This window comes from Muscardinus avellanarius, assembly GCF_963383645.1.
Source record: "Muscardinus avellanarius genome assembly, chromosome: 1".
NCBI classification, from domain to species: domain Eukaryota; kingdom Metazoa; phylum Chordata; class Mammalia; order Rodentia; family Gliridae; genus Muscardinus; species Muscardinus avellanarius.
The window spans coordinates 54,818,842-54,832,522 of record NC_137786.1 but is presented as its reverse complement, the minus strand read 5'-3'; the positions used below and the strand labels follow the sequence as shown (position 1 = coordinate 54,832,522).

General features: G+C 40.7%; 1 protein-coding gene across 1 annotated transcript in view; it reads right to left on the bottom strand.

The window, feature by feature from the left end:
• The window catches only part of NLN (neurolysin), a gene marked incomplete at both ends in the record, with an annotated part of 99,716 nt that overhangs the window by 33,183 nt on the left and 52,852 nt on the right, over nt 1-13,681 (bottom strand). Inside the window, 3 exons of the mRNA XM_080719525.1 lie at nt 3,973-4,133; nt 5,117-5,219; nt 7,544-7,651. Of these exons, the coding sequence (XP_080575651.1) occupies nt 3,973-4,133; nt 5,117-5,219; nt 7,544-7,651 (372 nt within the window). The remainder of the gene's footprint in view (nt 1-3,972; nt 4,134-5,116; nt 5,220-7,543; nt 7,652-13,681) is intronic.

Sequence of the window (13,681 nt, the reverse complement as noted above, 5' to 3'; positions counted from 1 at the left end):
TATTTCAACCACCTGAAATGTACAATTCAATGACATTAATTATACACACACTGTTGTGCACCCATTACTACTATTTCCAAAACTTTTCCATTACCCTAAATGAAAGCTCTGTAACCATTGACAAGAACTCAAGGGCTCAACTCTATTACCTGGTAACGGCTAATCTACTTTCTAAAGAGAAATAGCCTCTGTCTTATTTGAGTCAGTGTGTGCAGAAATAGCAGAGATGGACAGGGTACTGCCATAAAAAACAAAACAAAGTATACGGCAATGGGAGGTGAGCCCCAGACACTGCAGGCTGGAAGCTGGTGATCCTCATCATCATATCCTGGACAGCATTTGTTAGAACTGTTGTTTGTGAAAACTTTCGAAGGCAAGCCATGCACCTGGTGAGTCTGAGCTCTAGAGGAAATGTTTTGAAACTAATAATCATGGCATGTATGTGTTGGTACGTGTTGCTTTTAGAAAGACGACATGAGAGAGATGAGCTTGTGTGAGAACAGACCAGTTTGCACAATTGGAAGGAAAAGAATTCTGCTAAGGGAGGCTCTGTGGGTATGCCACGATCTGGGTTTCAGATGGTTGGAAAAGCTGACTGCTTTGTGTGTTTCATATCAGGAAAAAGAAGGCCACTTGGAGTGCCTGGGCTGTGGAGATGGGTTTGAGAGCGCTCATGTCCTTCTCCAGCCTGTTTTTCCAAAGGCCCCAAAACAGACTAAAGAACAGGATGGACAAAATATTCCTATCAGCATGTAAAATTTAGCAGGAACTACGGCCAAAAGCAATATTTGGATTTAGTTATTAGCAACACCTCCAGCCCTAATTATTTTTTTTACTTTGAAACAGCATCTAAGTTGCTGAGGGCCTGACTAGGTTGCGAGGCTGACATCTAACCTTCGATCCTCCTGTGTCAGCCTTCCACATACTGGAATTATAGATTCTGTTACCACACCCTGACTGGAACAAAGAGACAAGGTATTTATTCATTTTGTTAGTTATGGTTCTAGGGATTGAATCCAGGGGTATTCTACTTCTGCTACACCCTTATATACCTGCAATTCTCCTGTTTCAGCCTTCCAGCTACTGAGATTATAGGTGGTGTGCACTATCATGTCTGGTGAAACTAAGTTTTTAAATAATTTTTATTACCAAGGATAAGCCTGGTCTATAAAATCCTATTGCTCTTTGACCCTCAAAGCAACCCTCACACTTCAAACTGGCAGCAGTGGGGATTTATCCCAGCCCTTCCTTAAGACATGGACCGAGAAAGAACTCCTTGGAGGCAAAACCTGGAAACTTGGGTTAGCAGAGGACAGCTGATAAAGGAATTCTTACCAGGAGGCAGACTCAAATGAGACATAAAGCAAGAGTATACCAGCATGTTTCTAAGAGAGTTATCAGATTGCTAATACTAAAATACTAACTTAATAGCATGTTCCCAATGAATCAAGGTATTACCATAGGACAGCACAGAAGAGGCGCATACACGTCAAAATGTAAATTTAAGAAACACTTGTTCCCACCTTTGCCCCTCTGCTGCTAGACCGATGAACAAGTTCTGATACACACTGCACAGAGGGGTAACAATTCCATGCCCACGATGCACCTTTTTTTTGTGGTACTGGGGGTGGAACCCAGGGTCTTTTCTACCTCTGGGCCTCCAAGATCTATATTATACTTTATTTGGAAATAGGGTCTCACTAAGTTGCTGAGAGCCTTATTAAGTAGCTGAGGCTGGGTTTGAACCTGTGCGCTCCTCCTGTCTCAGCCTCCCAAGCACGGGATTACAAGCACGTGCCACCACACCGGCTCCAAAATGCACCTTTCTTAACAATTATAACAGAAAGGTATTTACAAGTTGGCTAATTTACTAGCACTACTTACTACTCTACACTGTCACCTCAGGACATCGATGGTGATCCAATGGGCTCACCAAGGAATTTCACCAGAGCACAGAATCTCACAACTCCTGCCAAACCTTTTCTGAAAAGTTTTGTGTCTGCTATGCTTTCCATTCTTTACTTTTCCAAACGCGCGCGCGCGCGTTTGTGTGTGTGTGTGTGTGTGTGTGTGTGTGTGTGTGTGTATGTGTGTTAGCATGATTATGCTGTTCCTATTCCACCCCTGGGGCTTGGTTGGGGTGGAGGGTGGATGACCTGTCTTTCTTTTCATAGGCTAATGGATTATGAGATGCTAAACGGAGAGAACAGTAGTTGCCCAGAGATCTTGGTCTTTGAGCCCAAGACAATGACAAATATTTCTATGAAAAAAAAATTTATGAAATTTATGAAAAAAAAAATTTAGCCCTTCCCCAATTCCCACTCCATTCCCTCCCCCTCCCTCCTTCTCATGTTTGGCTTAGTGACTGACATTGATATGTCTGTGAATGTACATCATGAACACGAGGGAATTTCCCTTTTCCCCTCCTATCACTGCAATTAGACTTCCTTTTATGGTCATCTATGGTTTCTCTTCCTTCGTCTACAGTTCCTCTTTGACCCTTTTTCTCCCTAGCTTCTGCATATTAGGAAGAGCATGTGATTTCTCAGAATCCATTTCTAACTCTCCTCCTCCTCCTCCTCCTCCTCCTCCTCCTCCTCCTCCTCCTCCTCCTCCTCCTCCTCCTCCTCCTCCTCTTCTTCTTCTTCTTCTTCTTCTTCTTCTTCTTCTTCTTCTTCTTCTTCTTCTTTTTGGTGGTACTGGGGTTCCTGAAAACCCTTCTACCTCCTGGCTACACTCCCAGACCAATTTTTTAATACTTTTTTATTTGGAAACAGGGTCTCTTAAGCCAGCACGGCTGGCTTCGAACCTGCGCGATCCTCCTGTCTCTGTCTCCCAAGCGCGGGGATTACAAGCCTGTGCCACCACGTGCGGCTCTAACTCTTCTTTTTAATGATAAAACCCTAAGCTGAGCATGGTGGCACACGCTTATAATCCTAGTACTTGGGAGGCTGAGACATGAAGATCACAGGTTTGCAGACAGCCTTAGCTACTTACTGACCGAGGCCCTCTGCAACTTAGTGAGACCCTGTTTCAGAATAAAGAAAAAAATAATCCAGGGCTAGGGTGCAGCTTGGAGGTAGAATGCTCCTGGGTTCAATCCTCAGTACTGAAAATAAATCAATAAATCAATAAAACAATAAAATCCTCTAAGCCAAACAAATGGTTGTCAACTAAATACTGTATTTATCTTCCCTTATACCTACATATGGCTATATATTCCCCCTGCCCAACATGATCCTGGAAGTCACTTCTTTTTTTTTTTTTTTTTTGGCAGTAATGAGGATGGAACCAAGGGGCATTATACCTCCAAGCTACACCCCCAGCCCTTATTTTTTTCATATTCTTTATTTTGAAACAAGGTCTCACTGAGTTGCAAAGGGTCTCATCCGCCCGTCTCAGCCTCCCAAATGCTGGGATTACAAGCATGCAACACCATGGCCAGCTTTTGGAAATCACTTCTTGAAGCTACCTTTGCAGTTATATTCCTCTCCAAAGTGCTGAGTTTGGAGAGGAATACAACCTCCATTCTATTTTTCTTTTTTAAATTAAATTTTTGGTAGGAACTGGGGATTGAGCTCAGGAGCATTCTACCTCTGAACTATACTCCCAGCCCTATTTTATTTTTATTTTTGAAACAGCACCTCACTAGGTTGATGAGAGTCTCACTATTTGCTGAGGCTGTCCTCAAACCTGTGATCCTCTTGTCTCAGCCTCCCAAGTTCTGGGATTACAAGCACATACCACCACACTCGGCTAACCCATTTTATTTTTATTAGAACAACTTATCCTGTGGCACAGCAGGCAGTGAGCAAAACCTAAAAGCCTTATAGGTCTCAGGATTTAGGAGGCACCACATACACACAAACAGGAAAACCAGCCTCCGAGCTGACCTCGACACTCGTAAACACAGCAACCCCTTATCTTACAGGCTCCAATTACAAACATAAGACAGACAAATGTTTATAGTACCTCTTTGCACCTTGTATTAAAAGCCATTTCCATCCTCCTTCTGGTTTCGGGGACACAGCATTTCTTCATGACAGGGAAATAGTGTGGATATTTTAAGGTAACTTTATACTTGTCATCATTTATCTTTTCTAAACTGTCGATGAAATCATCAGGAAGAGCACCTGCAAAACACCATGTTTTCACACATCACTCTTTCCACTCATTACTGGTTTATTTAAGTATTAGCATGGTGCCTTTAAGTAGCTCAAGGAACTTGCTGGAGTAATTAAATTCAAATAAAATAATGGCATTCTTTATGTTGTCATTGTGATTTTGTTGGAATGGGGTGATGGCGGGAGGCCAGGTAGCCCAGGAGATGGTAATTCAAAACGTGACTAGGCTTCACTGCACCTGTGCAGATGGTGTTTTGATGGTAAATGGGCAAAAATGAGCCAAAGAAGACCCAGAAAAGAGTTCAAGGAGATCATTTTTAGTTAAAATGTAGAGGACGTTGCAAGTTAGAAAATATTTCAAGGTTTAAAGGCTGTTAAACACCAGCATGAATTCCCCAGAAAGATTTTGGGAAAAATTATGATATATTTTGTGGACTATCTCTAAAAATAGTATACATTCTTGCCGAGCATGGCAGTGCATGCTTGTAATCCCAGTTAGTTGGGATGCAGAGACTTCAGGTTCAAGACCATCCTCAGAAATTTGATGAAAGTGAGACTTTCAGCAACTTAGCAAGACCCTGTTTCCAAATGGAAAATAAAAAAAGACGAGGTACAGCTTGGAGGCAGAATGCCCCTAGGTTCAATCCCTAGTACCATTAACTAAATAAGTAAACAAATATAAAAAAAATTTTAAAAGAACTGGTGGTGTAGCTCAGAGTTAGAACACATCTGGGTTCAATCTCCAAAGTCTCTCTCTCTTTCTCCCCCACACACACATACCCACAGAAATAGTTCAGATTTTTATTAGCCTAAGATCTAATTTTGGCTACTTTTGTTGTCTTCTCTGTAGCAGAGGTGATGTGGTTATGTAATGAACAATATTTTAAAGAATTCTTTGAACTGATTTAGGTTTTTTTTTTTAATACAAATTGTCAGGTGACATTGTTTGCCTAAATCACATAATTTAATCTAGAAAAATGACAAAATGTTACCGAGTTCAGCTTTGGAAAATACCAGGAAGGTATCATCCTCATTGAGGTTTTTGTTAAAGTCAATACATAGCTCACTCATTTTTTTCTTCATTGATTTGATTTCCTGAAATGAAGAAAAATATACAGGACATTAACAATAAAAAGAAACTTCAGTTTTATCATCATTAGCCAAAAAGTTTCACTTGTATATGAAGACTGGATTCTATACCGGACCCTCAGCAAATACTTTAAGAGACATGCTTCATAAAGCAAGATTTGGCAGTCTTCTGTGTCATGCTCACAGGTCTCTGTATACAGCACTTACTTAGAAAAGCAAGTCTCAGATGCACTAGAAAATAGCTGTGAATTTGAAAATAAAAATAAAAATAGTAAAAGTAGTAAATATTAAATAGTAAAATAAAAATAGTAAAAGTATCATCTGGCACATTGTACCACACAATAAATAGTTGCTGAGTGAATGAACAAATCCAGTAGCTTATTACAAATCAGCACATTTCTAATCTTCTTCAATTCAAAATTTTAATTCAGTAATCAGCAGAGGGTGCTGAGGTAAACCAACAGATAAGAACTGAGGAATTCTAAGTTTGCTTTAGAAAAAAGGCAATGCTTTCATTTTATAGAGCTTTTGCAAACAAAGGTGATTTAATGATGCTAACATTTGTATTAAAAGTGCTACGTAGGAGATCAAATGAAGCAATCAGAAGAAAAGCACAAGAAAAAACTGTACTCATCGCCTTGCTCGCCTAACAATGCTAGATAACCTGGGAACCTGTGAGAGATGCAGTTTCCCGACCCCCACATTAACCCGACTGAAATGTAAGCTCTTGGGAGAAGGACACTATAATCAGAGTTTCAACAAGCCCTTCAGGTAACCCTGATGCACTCTAAATTTAATGTTACTGTCTTAACCCTTCCTGTCTAGTTCTGTCTTAGGATACTGAGATTTTCGCACTTCTTCACCTTCAACCTACCCCCCACTCCTCAGCAGCTGTGTAGTTTAGATGGGACCCGATCCTATCTAAAGTTCCAGGGCATGTCCTCTCCCCAGGGAAGGAATCACTCCATCCCCCTCTGCAATGGTGACTGGTTCAGATAACTCAAGCCTAAAATTCCCCTGATTAACATTTGCAGAAAAGTATCAGCTGAGTGATCCAAGGAAGTGATAAGAAAACACAAGAAAAAGCATAAAATAATTTTATTAAATTTCCCCATTCTGATCATGCTAGATAATGAAATCTACTTAAGCCACACTGGTTCTCAAACTGTGGCCCTGATAAGATAGGCCAGCACCTGATAGAAGTTCAGGAGCAGGCAGAAGACTCACACCAGGCCACTAAGACAAGAAGGATGTTTGATGGGGGCTTCTATGTTTCCTTCTGGATGGTGGGGTTCTTAGATTTATGGCCATTTGGTGATGAAAGGAAGCCAGCCTTTTGATATCACTAACCCTGAAGCAGATTAAAGAGAACTCGGGAAGCCAATGTCAACACTGTATGTAGATTCATACAGCCTAAGAAGCCATTAATGTCTGGGCCCTCCAGTTGCACAGACAACTAATCTCTTCAATTGTTTCAAGGGATTTTGTTAGCTGCAACCAAACACATCTTAACTGTTATAGTGTTCATGCTCCACAGAGAACTGAGGACTGACCAGAAAGGAAACCCTGAGGTAATGGAGACAGTCACTTTTCTAAGTAGAATGAAGAGGATACAAAGTGATCAAAAGGTGTTTAGATGAAAGAAGGCTATGTATATCTCAGCTGGGCCTTCAGTTGTGTGCACCATGATGACATCATTTGCTTTGAATTTCTCTCAAAATTATTTCTATCTGTTGCTGTCTAGAAGAATAACCTGGAAATAAATAATTTATTATATTTCTTGTCCAAGAAGAATGAGGTTTATTCTGTAGCCAAGTTTACTTTGGAACCTGGAAGACTTGATTGGTTTAGATGAAAGAAAAAAGTTTGAGAAACATATTTCAGCAGCTAACCTATCTTCATAAAAGGGGTATACATAAATCATGGGGTGCCCTACCCCAAAGTTCTGCTTTTAAAACTCTCCATCAGGAAGGATTTTGTTACTGGTGCCCTATCACTGTGTGACCTGGGAAGGAGAATACAAAGAAACTAGGAGGACCTGTAACTAACAAAGAATATAAAATAGAGCAGGAGGGGGAAAAAACCCCAATATGTATAAAACAAAGAAAACATGGACAAGATTAAAGAACAATGATTAGTTGTTTGTCAGGCACCATGAACTTAACAGGGGTTGCAGGATTTAAAACACTGAATGCCAAGTACACTATAAAAGAATATGTATTTTGGGTTGCTTTCTTACAATCTATCTGCTTCCTTATTTCTTTGTTTTTATTGTATTTTTTTTTATTTACCCATTTTGTTCCCAATAAGAAAAGAAAACCTCAACTCACACTTTGCACTTGTTCTGGGAGATGGAGTCCATTCCTTTTGCCCATTTTAACTGACTTCTCCAAGTATCGTCTGGCTTCAGGTTTTATCTTCTCCAAATCACAGGTTTCCTGAAATTAATAAGCGTAACAACCATTTTGGTTGCAACAGTGCACGGGTAAATTATAAACTATGAGTCCAATGCAAATTTATTCATCATCTCTGTTGGGCTATGAAGCACATAGGTGATTATAAGGCAGGCCCTTTTGAAGACATAATTTCTTTTATGCTTTAGTGAGCTTCTGCTCATTTAAAACAGGAAAATTGAATAAATAAAAAGTTAACCAGAATTTCCTTGCCTTGCCTCAGAATCAGGAGTGCCTGGCCTGCTGGCAGGTGTGATAATAGAGGCATTTGCATAACCTCATTCTGAGCACTCTTTATAACCCAGGAGTTTTTTTTTTTTTTTTAACAAAACACATTTCTTATCACCAATCATCTGGATTTAATTTTCTATCATTTGCTAACCTGGTTCCACTTGAGAGGCAGGAATAGAAATAATGGGGTAAATTCTATACAAATGCAGAGTGGGACTCGCTTGCCAAGACCCCAAACAAGGAGAGCTGGATAGAACCCCAGTAAGAGGCTTGCAATACTTCAAATCTCCCTTTCTGTCGCTCCGCAAGAGAGCTCACGGGATGACAGCAGGCTGCATATGAACAAGCATCGGGGACGGTGAGTCAGCGCCTCAGAGCAAGGAGGAAAGCTGCGGGGATTCTGAATGTGTGTGCGCCATCTCATTCGCTCCAACACAAGGAGGCAGAAAAATAGGAGGGCCCAGGAGGAGAATGGAAACAACATGTTTCTCCAAAACAGGTGGCAGAATTCTCATGGCACATCTGGCCTGGTCGGTGTGTGGATGAACTGCAGGCAGGTTCAGTTGGCCCAGAGCCGGTGAGGGTCTTCTGTCATTGGTTGGACACGCTCCACTCCGGAGAGAGGCTGTCCATCCCTGAGCATTCTTAATTTCCTCACTAATTAGCTCTTTTAAAAGGACTGTGTTGCGCACTGGAGACTGCATTTTAGGTTGTTGGTGCTAGGCTCATGCAGCAATATATTTAATAATTTTATTACATCCTATTGCAGCAGGTATAGTTGTATTTTTGTTTTGTTTTTGCAGTACTGGGGATTGAACTCAGGGGCATTCTATCTTCTAGCTACCCCCCCCCCAGCCCTATTTTTTTATTCTTTATTTTGAAACAGGATCTCACTGAGTTGCAAAGGGCCTCACTAAGTAGCTGAGGCTGTCCTCAAACCGTGATCCTCCTGTCTCAGCTTCCCAAATGCTGGGATTACAAGCATGTGCCACCTCGCCCAGCTAAATAGTTGTATTTTAACTGAGACTACTACTTACAAGAGCAAACTGTGTCTTACTCTGCCTATTAATAAATGACTCTTGTTGCGTCACTAAAGCACTTGTACTTATGTTACTCACAGTTTCCTCAGATTTATCCTCAGTGGAGGCTAAACAGATTTCTTTTTCCAAAATAACCTCCTTTTGTGTCCCTGTAGGATCTGTAAGCAAGCTGGCATAAACAGAGTCAGAACCCTCCCTTGCTGGTACTGGCACCTGCTGGGATCCTAGCAGCAGGTGCCTGCAATGGGAAGAAACCCAGGATGCCCAGAGAGATAGCTGGGCTATGGGTTGGCTCCCTCAGGGATGGCTAACAGTTCAAATCAGTGTTCATGCGGATGTGATTAAATTGGGTTCATCTAAGCTGGCTTCACTAGTGCCAGGAAATCTCTCCTGAAGTGTGAGGCATGGCAAACAGAGCCTCTAGAGTATAATATTGCAAGTGGCAAAGCTGGGAGAGTCCAGGCAGTAGTAGGTGTGTGTGCAGAGGCGACTCCCTGGTTAGAAGGGCCTGGCGAGGGCTGAGTAATTCTTTGAGGGCCCAGGTGAGCAGGTGGAGAGCCAAAGCAGAAGGCCAGCCGGTGAGAAGCCAGACACAGCTAGACAGCTGCATGGGCACTTAGTACGACCCCTGCTTCATGGTTTGATCATGATGGGCCTCACAAAGCCTGAAAATATATTCAAGATAGCAAACATGGAATCCACAGTCTGTGTTAAAATTAAAACTACCTACTCTCAAAACAGGTGGTAGAGGTGCAACAGGTAAAAGGACCATTTTAGAGAAAGCGCTCTGAATTAGATCTAATTAAATAACTAATTAACATAAAGACAAATTTAAATTACTACAAAAATCACACTAAAATCTAGCTCAATTATAACCAGACACTCCTTGCTAGTCAGACTCTGAGGTCTCAGGGAATCTAAGTTTCCGGTAGGAATGAGGGGCTTTTATAGCACATGACTTAAGCACATTCCTGTCCCACCGCCCATCATGACAATCCCTGGCAAGGTGAGAACTCCCGCGAGTCTTCTAGGAGGGTATCGGCAACACGTCCAGATTGCTTTGTGGTGACTGCACCTTCCTTTCTGCACAAGAACTTCTCCCCTTGAATCTGAACCAGGCTGCAGGCCTCTTGGGTAAAGTTTCTCTTCTTTAAAGGAAAGAAGGCTAAAATCGTCCGAAGTAATTTTTAAATTGGCATGACCGGACAGTAGGCACCCTTATTTTAACCTTTGTGGTCACAAGATGCTGCCTTTAACTTCCTCCTGTAACAAAGAGCTTCTATATAAAGGTGTCAGTATGTCCTCCCTCCTCGCCTCACAGGTATGCTTGTACTCATTTTAGGAGAAAAGAAAATGGAGGCCGAATAATCTTCCCAAGGTAGCTAGCTGAGTGTTCTAATGGTAAAAACAGCACAGTACATAAATAAACACAATCAATTCTTAAAAAATCTCAGTTTAGTGCTTTTCCCAAAATGCCATACAACTGAATTACCATCCTCTTTTTTCATTGTTACTCTTTTAATTTTCAAACTAAAAATGAGAAGTTTTCTTAGTTTCCCTCATATCCACCCCATCTTCTGTCCCATGATTTTGTCCTTTTCTTCACAAGACCTTCATATTCCCAGTTTCTAATATATGTAAATAAAAATTATTTCAGTTGGATTTTCTATACTGTGCATACTGTGTATATAAAGTAGAATTTATAATGTTGTTGAAAGAATTGGAAGATTAAGACTACATCTTCCTCTGAATATCATTTAAGAAATGGATTCACAAACTTTGAACAGGCTAAGGAAATATAAAAAGATACCAGAATGTGTTATTGGAGCCTATTTCAAAAGCTAAAAATAGAGAAATTGCCTACTTCCTTTTTCTTTATAGTTTAGTATCTTTTTCTTGTTTTTTTTTCTTTTCAATCCATGACATTTATTGTTAGGCTTTTATCCTAGTGCTCTAAGGAGAAAATTCTTAAGCAGCTGCCTGCATTCCTGGGCTAGAAATGCAGTAAAACCTGATTGCTGACTACCGACTCAGTATGTCACCATGCATGTACAACTTCTGTGAGAGCTACAGAGTAAGGGCTCTGAACTAGGGCACCACACTGCTGGAAGACACCTTTTATTGGGAGCTAATTTATTTCTATTCTACATACTTTACTGAACTCCTCTTTATGCCAAGAACTAGGGAAAAAGAGATTTAATAACCTTGAGAAGCTCTAAGTCATATGAAAGGAAAAATATCCATTAATAGATAATGTCAACATCATGTAGTGTGAGAGAGAAATAGAGACAAGTGGGGGGTGTCCAGCCAATGGGGAAACTAAGCCATGGCAGTTGATGCTTTATTACTGAATCCCTAGGCTTCTAAATGCCTATTTAAAACTACAGGTTTCAATAGTATTAATTATCATGAATGACTAGACTTACATATTCGAAATCAAGAAAGCATGGTGAATAAAGAGAATTAAATAAAAAACAAAATTTGGACAGGTTTTTGGTTGTTTGGCTTGTTTTGATTGTGGTTTTTTGTTTTTGTTTGTTTTTGTAGTACTGGGGATTGAATTCAGGGCCATTCTACCCAAGCTACATCTTCAGCGATTTCTTATTTATTTTGAAACAGGGTCTCACTAAGTTGTGGGGGGGCCTCACAAGTTGCTGAGTCTGGCCCCGAACCCACAATCCTCCTGTGTTAGCCCCTCAAGTACTGGGATTAGAAGCGTGCGCCACCATACCCAGCTTGGTCACAGTTTTTTGGTTTTTTTTTTTTTTGGTGGTACTGGGGGTGGAACCCAGAGGCTTTCTACTTCCGGGCTATACTCCCAGACCTTTTTAATATTTTATTTGGAAACAGGGTCTCACTAAATTGCTGAGAGCCTCACTAAGTAGCTGAGGTTGGCTTTGAAACCTGTGTGATCCTCCTGTCTCAGCCTCCCAAGCACGGGGATTACAAGTGTGCACCACCACGCCCGGTTTGGGTCATAGTTTTTAAAGGGTTCTTTTTTCTGTCTTTTTGGAACCAGGGATTGAACCCAGAGTGCCACATCTGCAAAGCAGGCTCTTTGCCACTGAGCTACAGCCTGGCCCCTTGGTCATAGTTTTAAGGTACTGGAGCTTGTATTTTAATTTGGCTCTGGGTCTCTATGGCTGGTTGAGCCAGAGAGATCGCAATGCTTAATACATACCTGACCCGTGGAGGTAACTCAGTAGTATAGCACATGTGTGGTAGGTACAATTACCTGGCTTCAACCCTCAGCAACCCCTCAAGCACACACACAAAAGCATCTATAGTTAATCCAAAGACCAATCATCAGCACTATAACATTAAAACTTCTTTTTAAAAAATCACTCCTTGGCTAAGATGGATTGGTGAAACCAAAGCATGCAGCTCTGAAAAAATATAAACAGTATTACAATAGGCCATTCTATTTCTCAAATTTAGCTTGCATAATTCAGCCTTCATTTTACCAAAGAATTCCTCTTGTGCACTTATTACTTAGCAGGACACTGGAATAAAATATGTCTGGATTTTTTTATCATGAAGACTTTATACAATTTCTTATCAATATGGCTAGAAAGAACATGAACAAAAACTCCCTTAATTTTTGCTGTTTCTCTTTTATTTAACTTAACTATTGAGAAGGCTTTAATAGAACTGAGAAATATCAAGACCTGTGGCCATAATTGCTGACTTTGGATGCGTGACCTTTTTTTTTTTTTTTTGGCGTGTATATGGTACTAGGAATTTAGCCCAGGGGCATTCTACCTCTGAGCTGCACCTCCAGCCTGATATTAGCTTTTATTTATTTATTTATTATTATTATTATTATTATTATTATTATTATTAGTAGTAGTAGTAGTACTGGGGGTGGAACTCAGGGGCTTTCTACCTCCGGGCTATACTCTCATACCTATTTTATATTTTTATTTGGAAACAGGGTCTCTCTAAGTTGCTGAGAGCCTCACTAAGTAGCTGAAGCTGGTTTCGAACCTGTGCGATCCTCCTGTCTCAGCCTCCCAAGCGCAGGGATTACAAGCGTGTGCCACCACGCCTGGCTATATTAGCTTTTATTTTGAAACAGGGTCTCACTAAGTTGCTGAGGCTGATCTTGAATCTGTGATCCTGCCGTTTCAGCCTCCCAAGTACTGGAATTATAGGCATGTGCCATCATGCCTGGCATAGCTAGCACTTTTTGTGTTTTGTTTAAGAAATACCCTTAATCCCTGCCCAAATGTCATGAAGGTATTATCCCACATAAACTTCTAGAAGCTTTAAATGTTAGTCTTTTAAGATCTTAATGCATTAGGAATTATTTTTCAGTTTGCTGTGTAGGAAAAAATTCAATTTTATTTTTTCTCCCACAGATAGCTCATGTCCCAGCACCAATTACTGAAGGCCTAGTTTCTGAACCTGCCACTATCACTTTAGTTCAATAAACATTTACTAATTGATTCCTTTCACCAAGTCTTATGCTAGAGGTTCAAAATAAAATCAAACAGGACAACTTCACCTCCCTCCTTTTGTCCCTCCCCTGAGGGTTTATCCTACAATCTACATGGTACCTGGCAAGCATGTGCCAAGTACTACTGTGTATCAGAGGACTACCATTTCTAAGCTTCCATTTCTCCTTACAAAAAGGGCTTCCTCACAAGGTGGGTATAAAGGTTAAATTAGACAGCTCTATTGCTATGCAGATGTAACCATACACTGGGAGGGTGAAGAAGACCATAGCACACTGGTTAGTCTT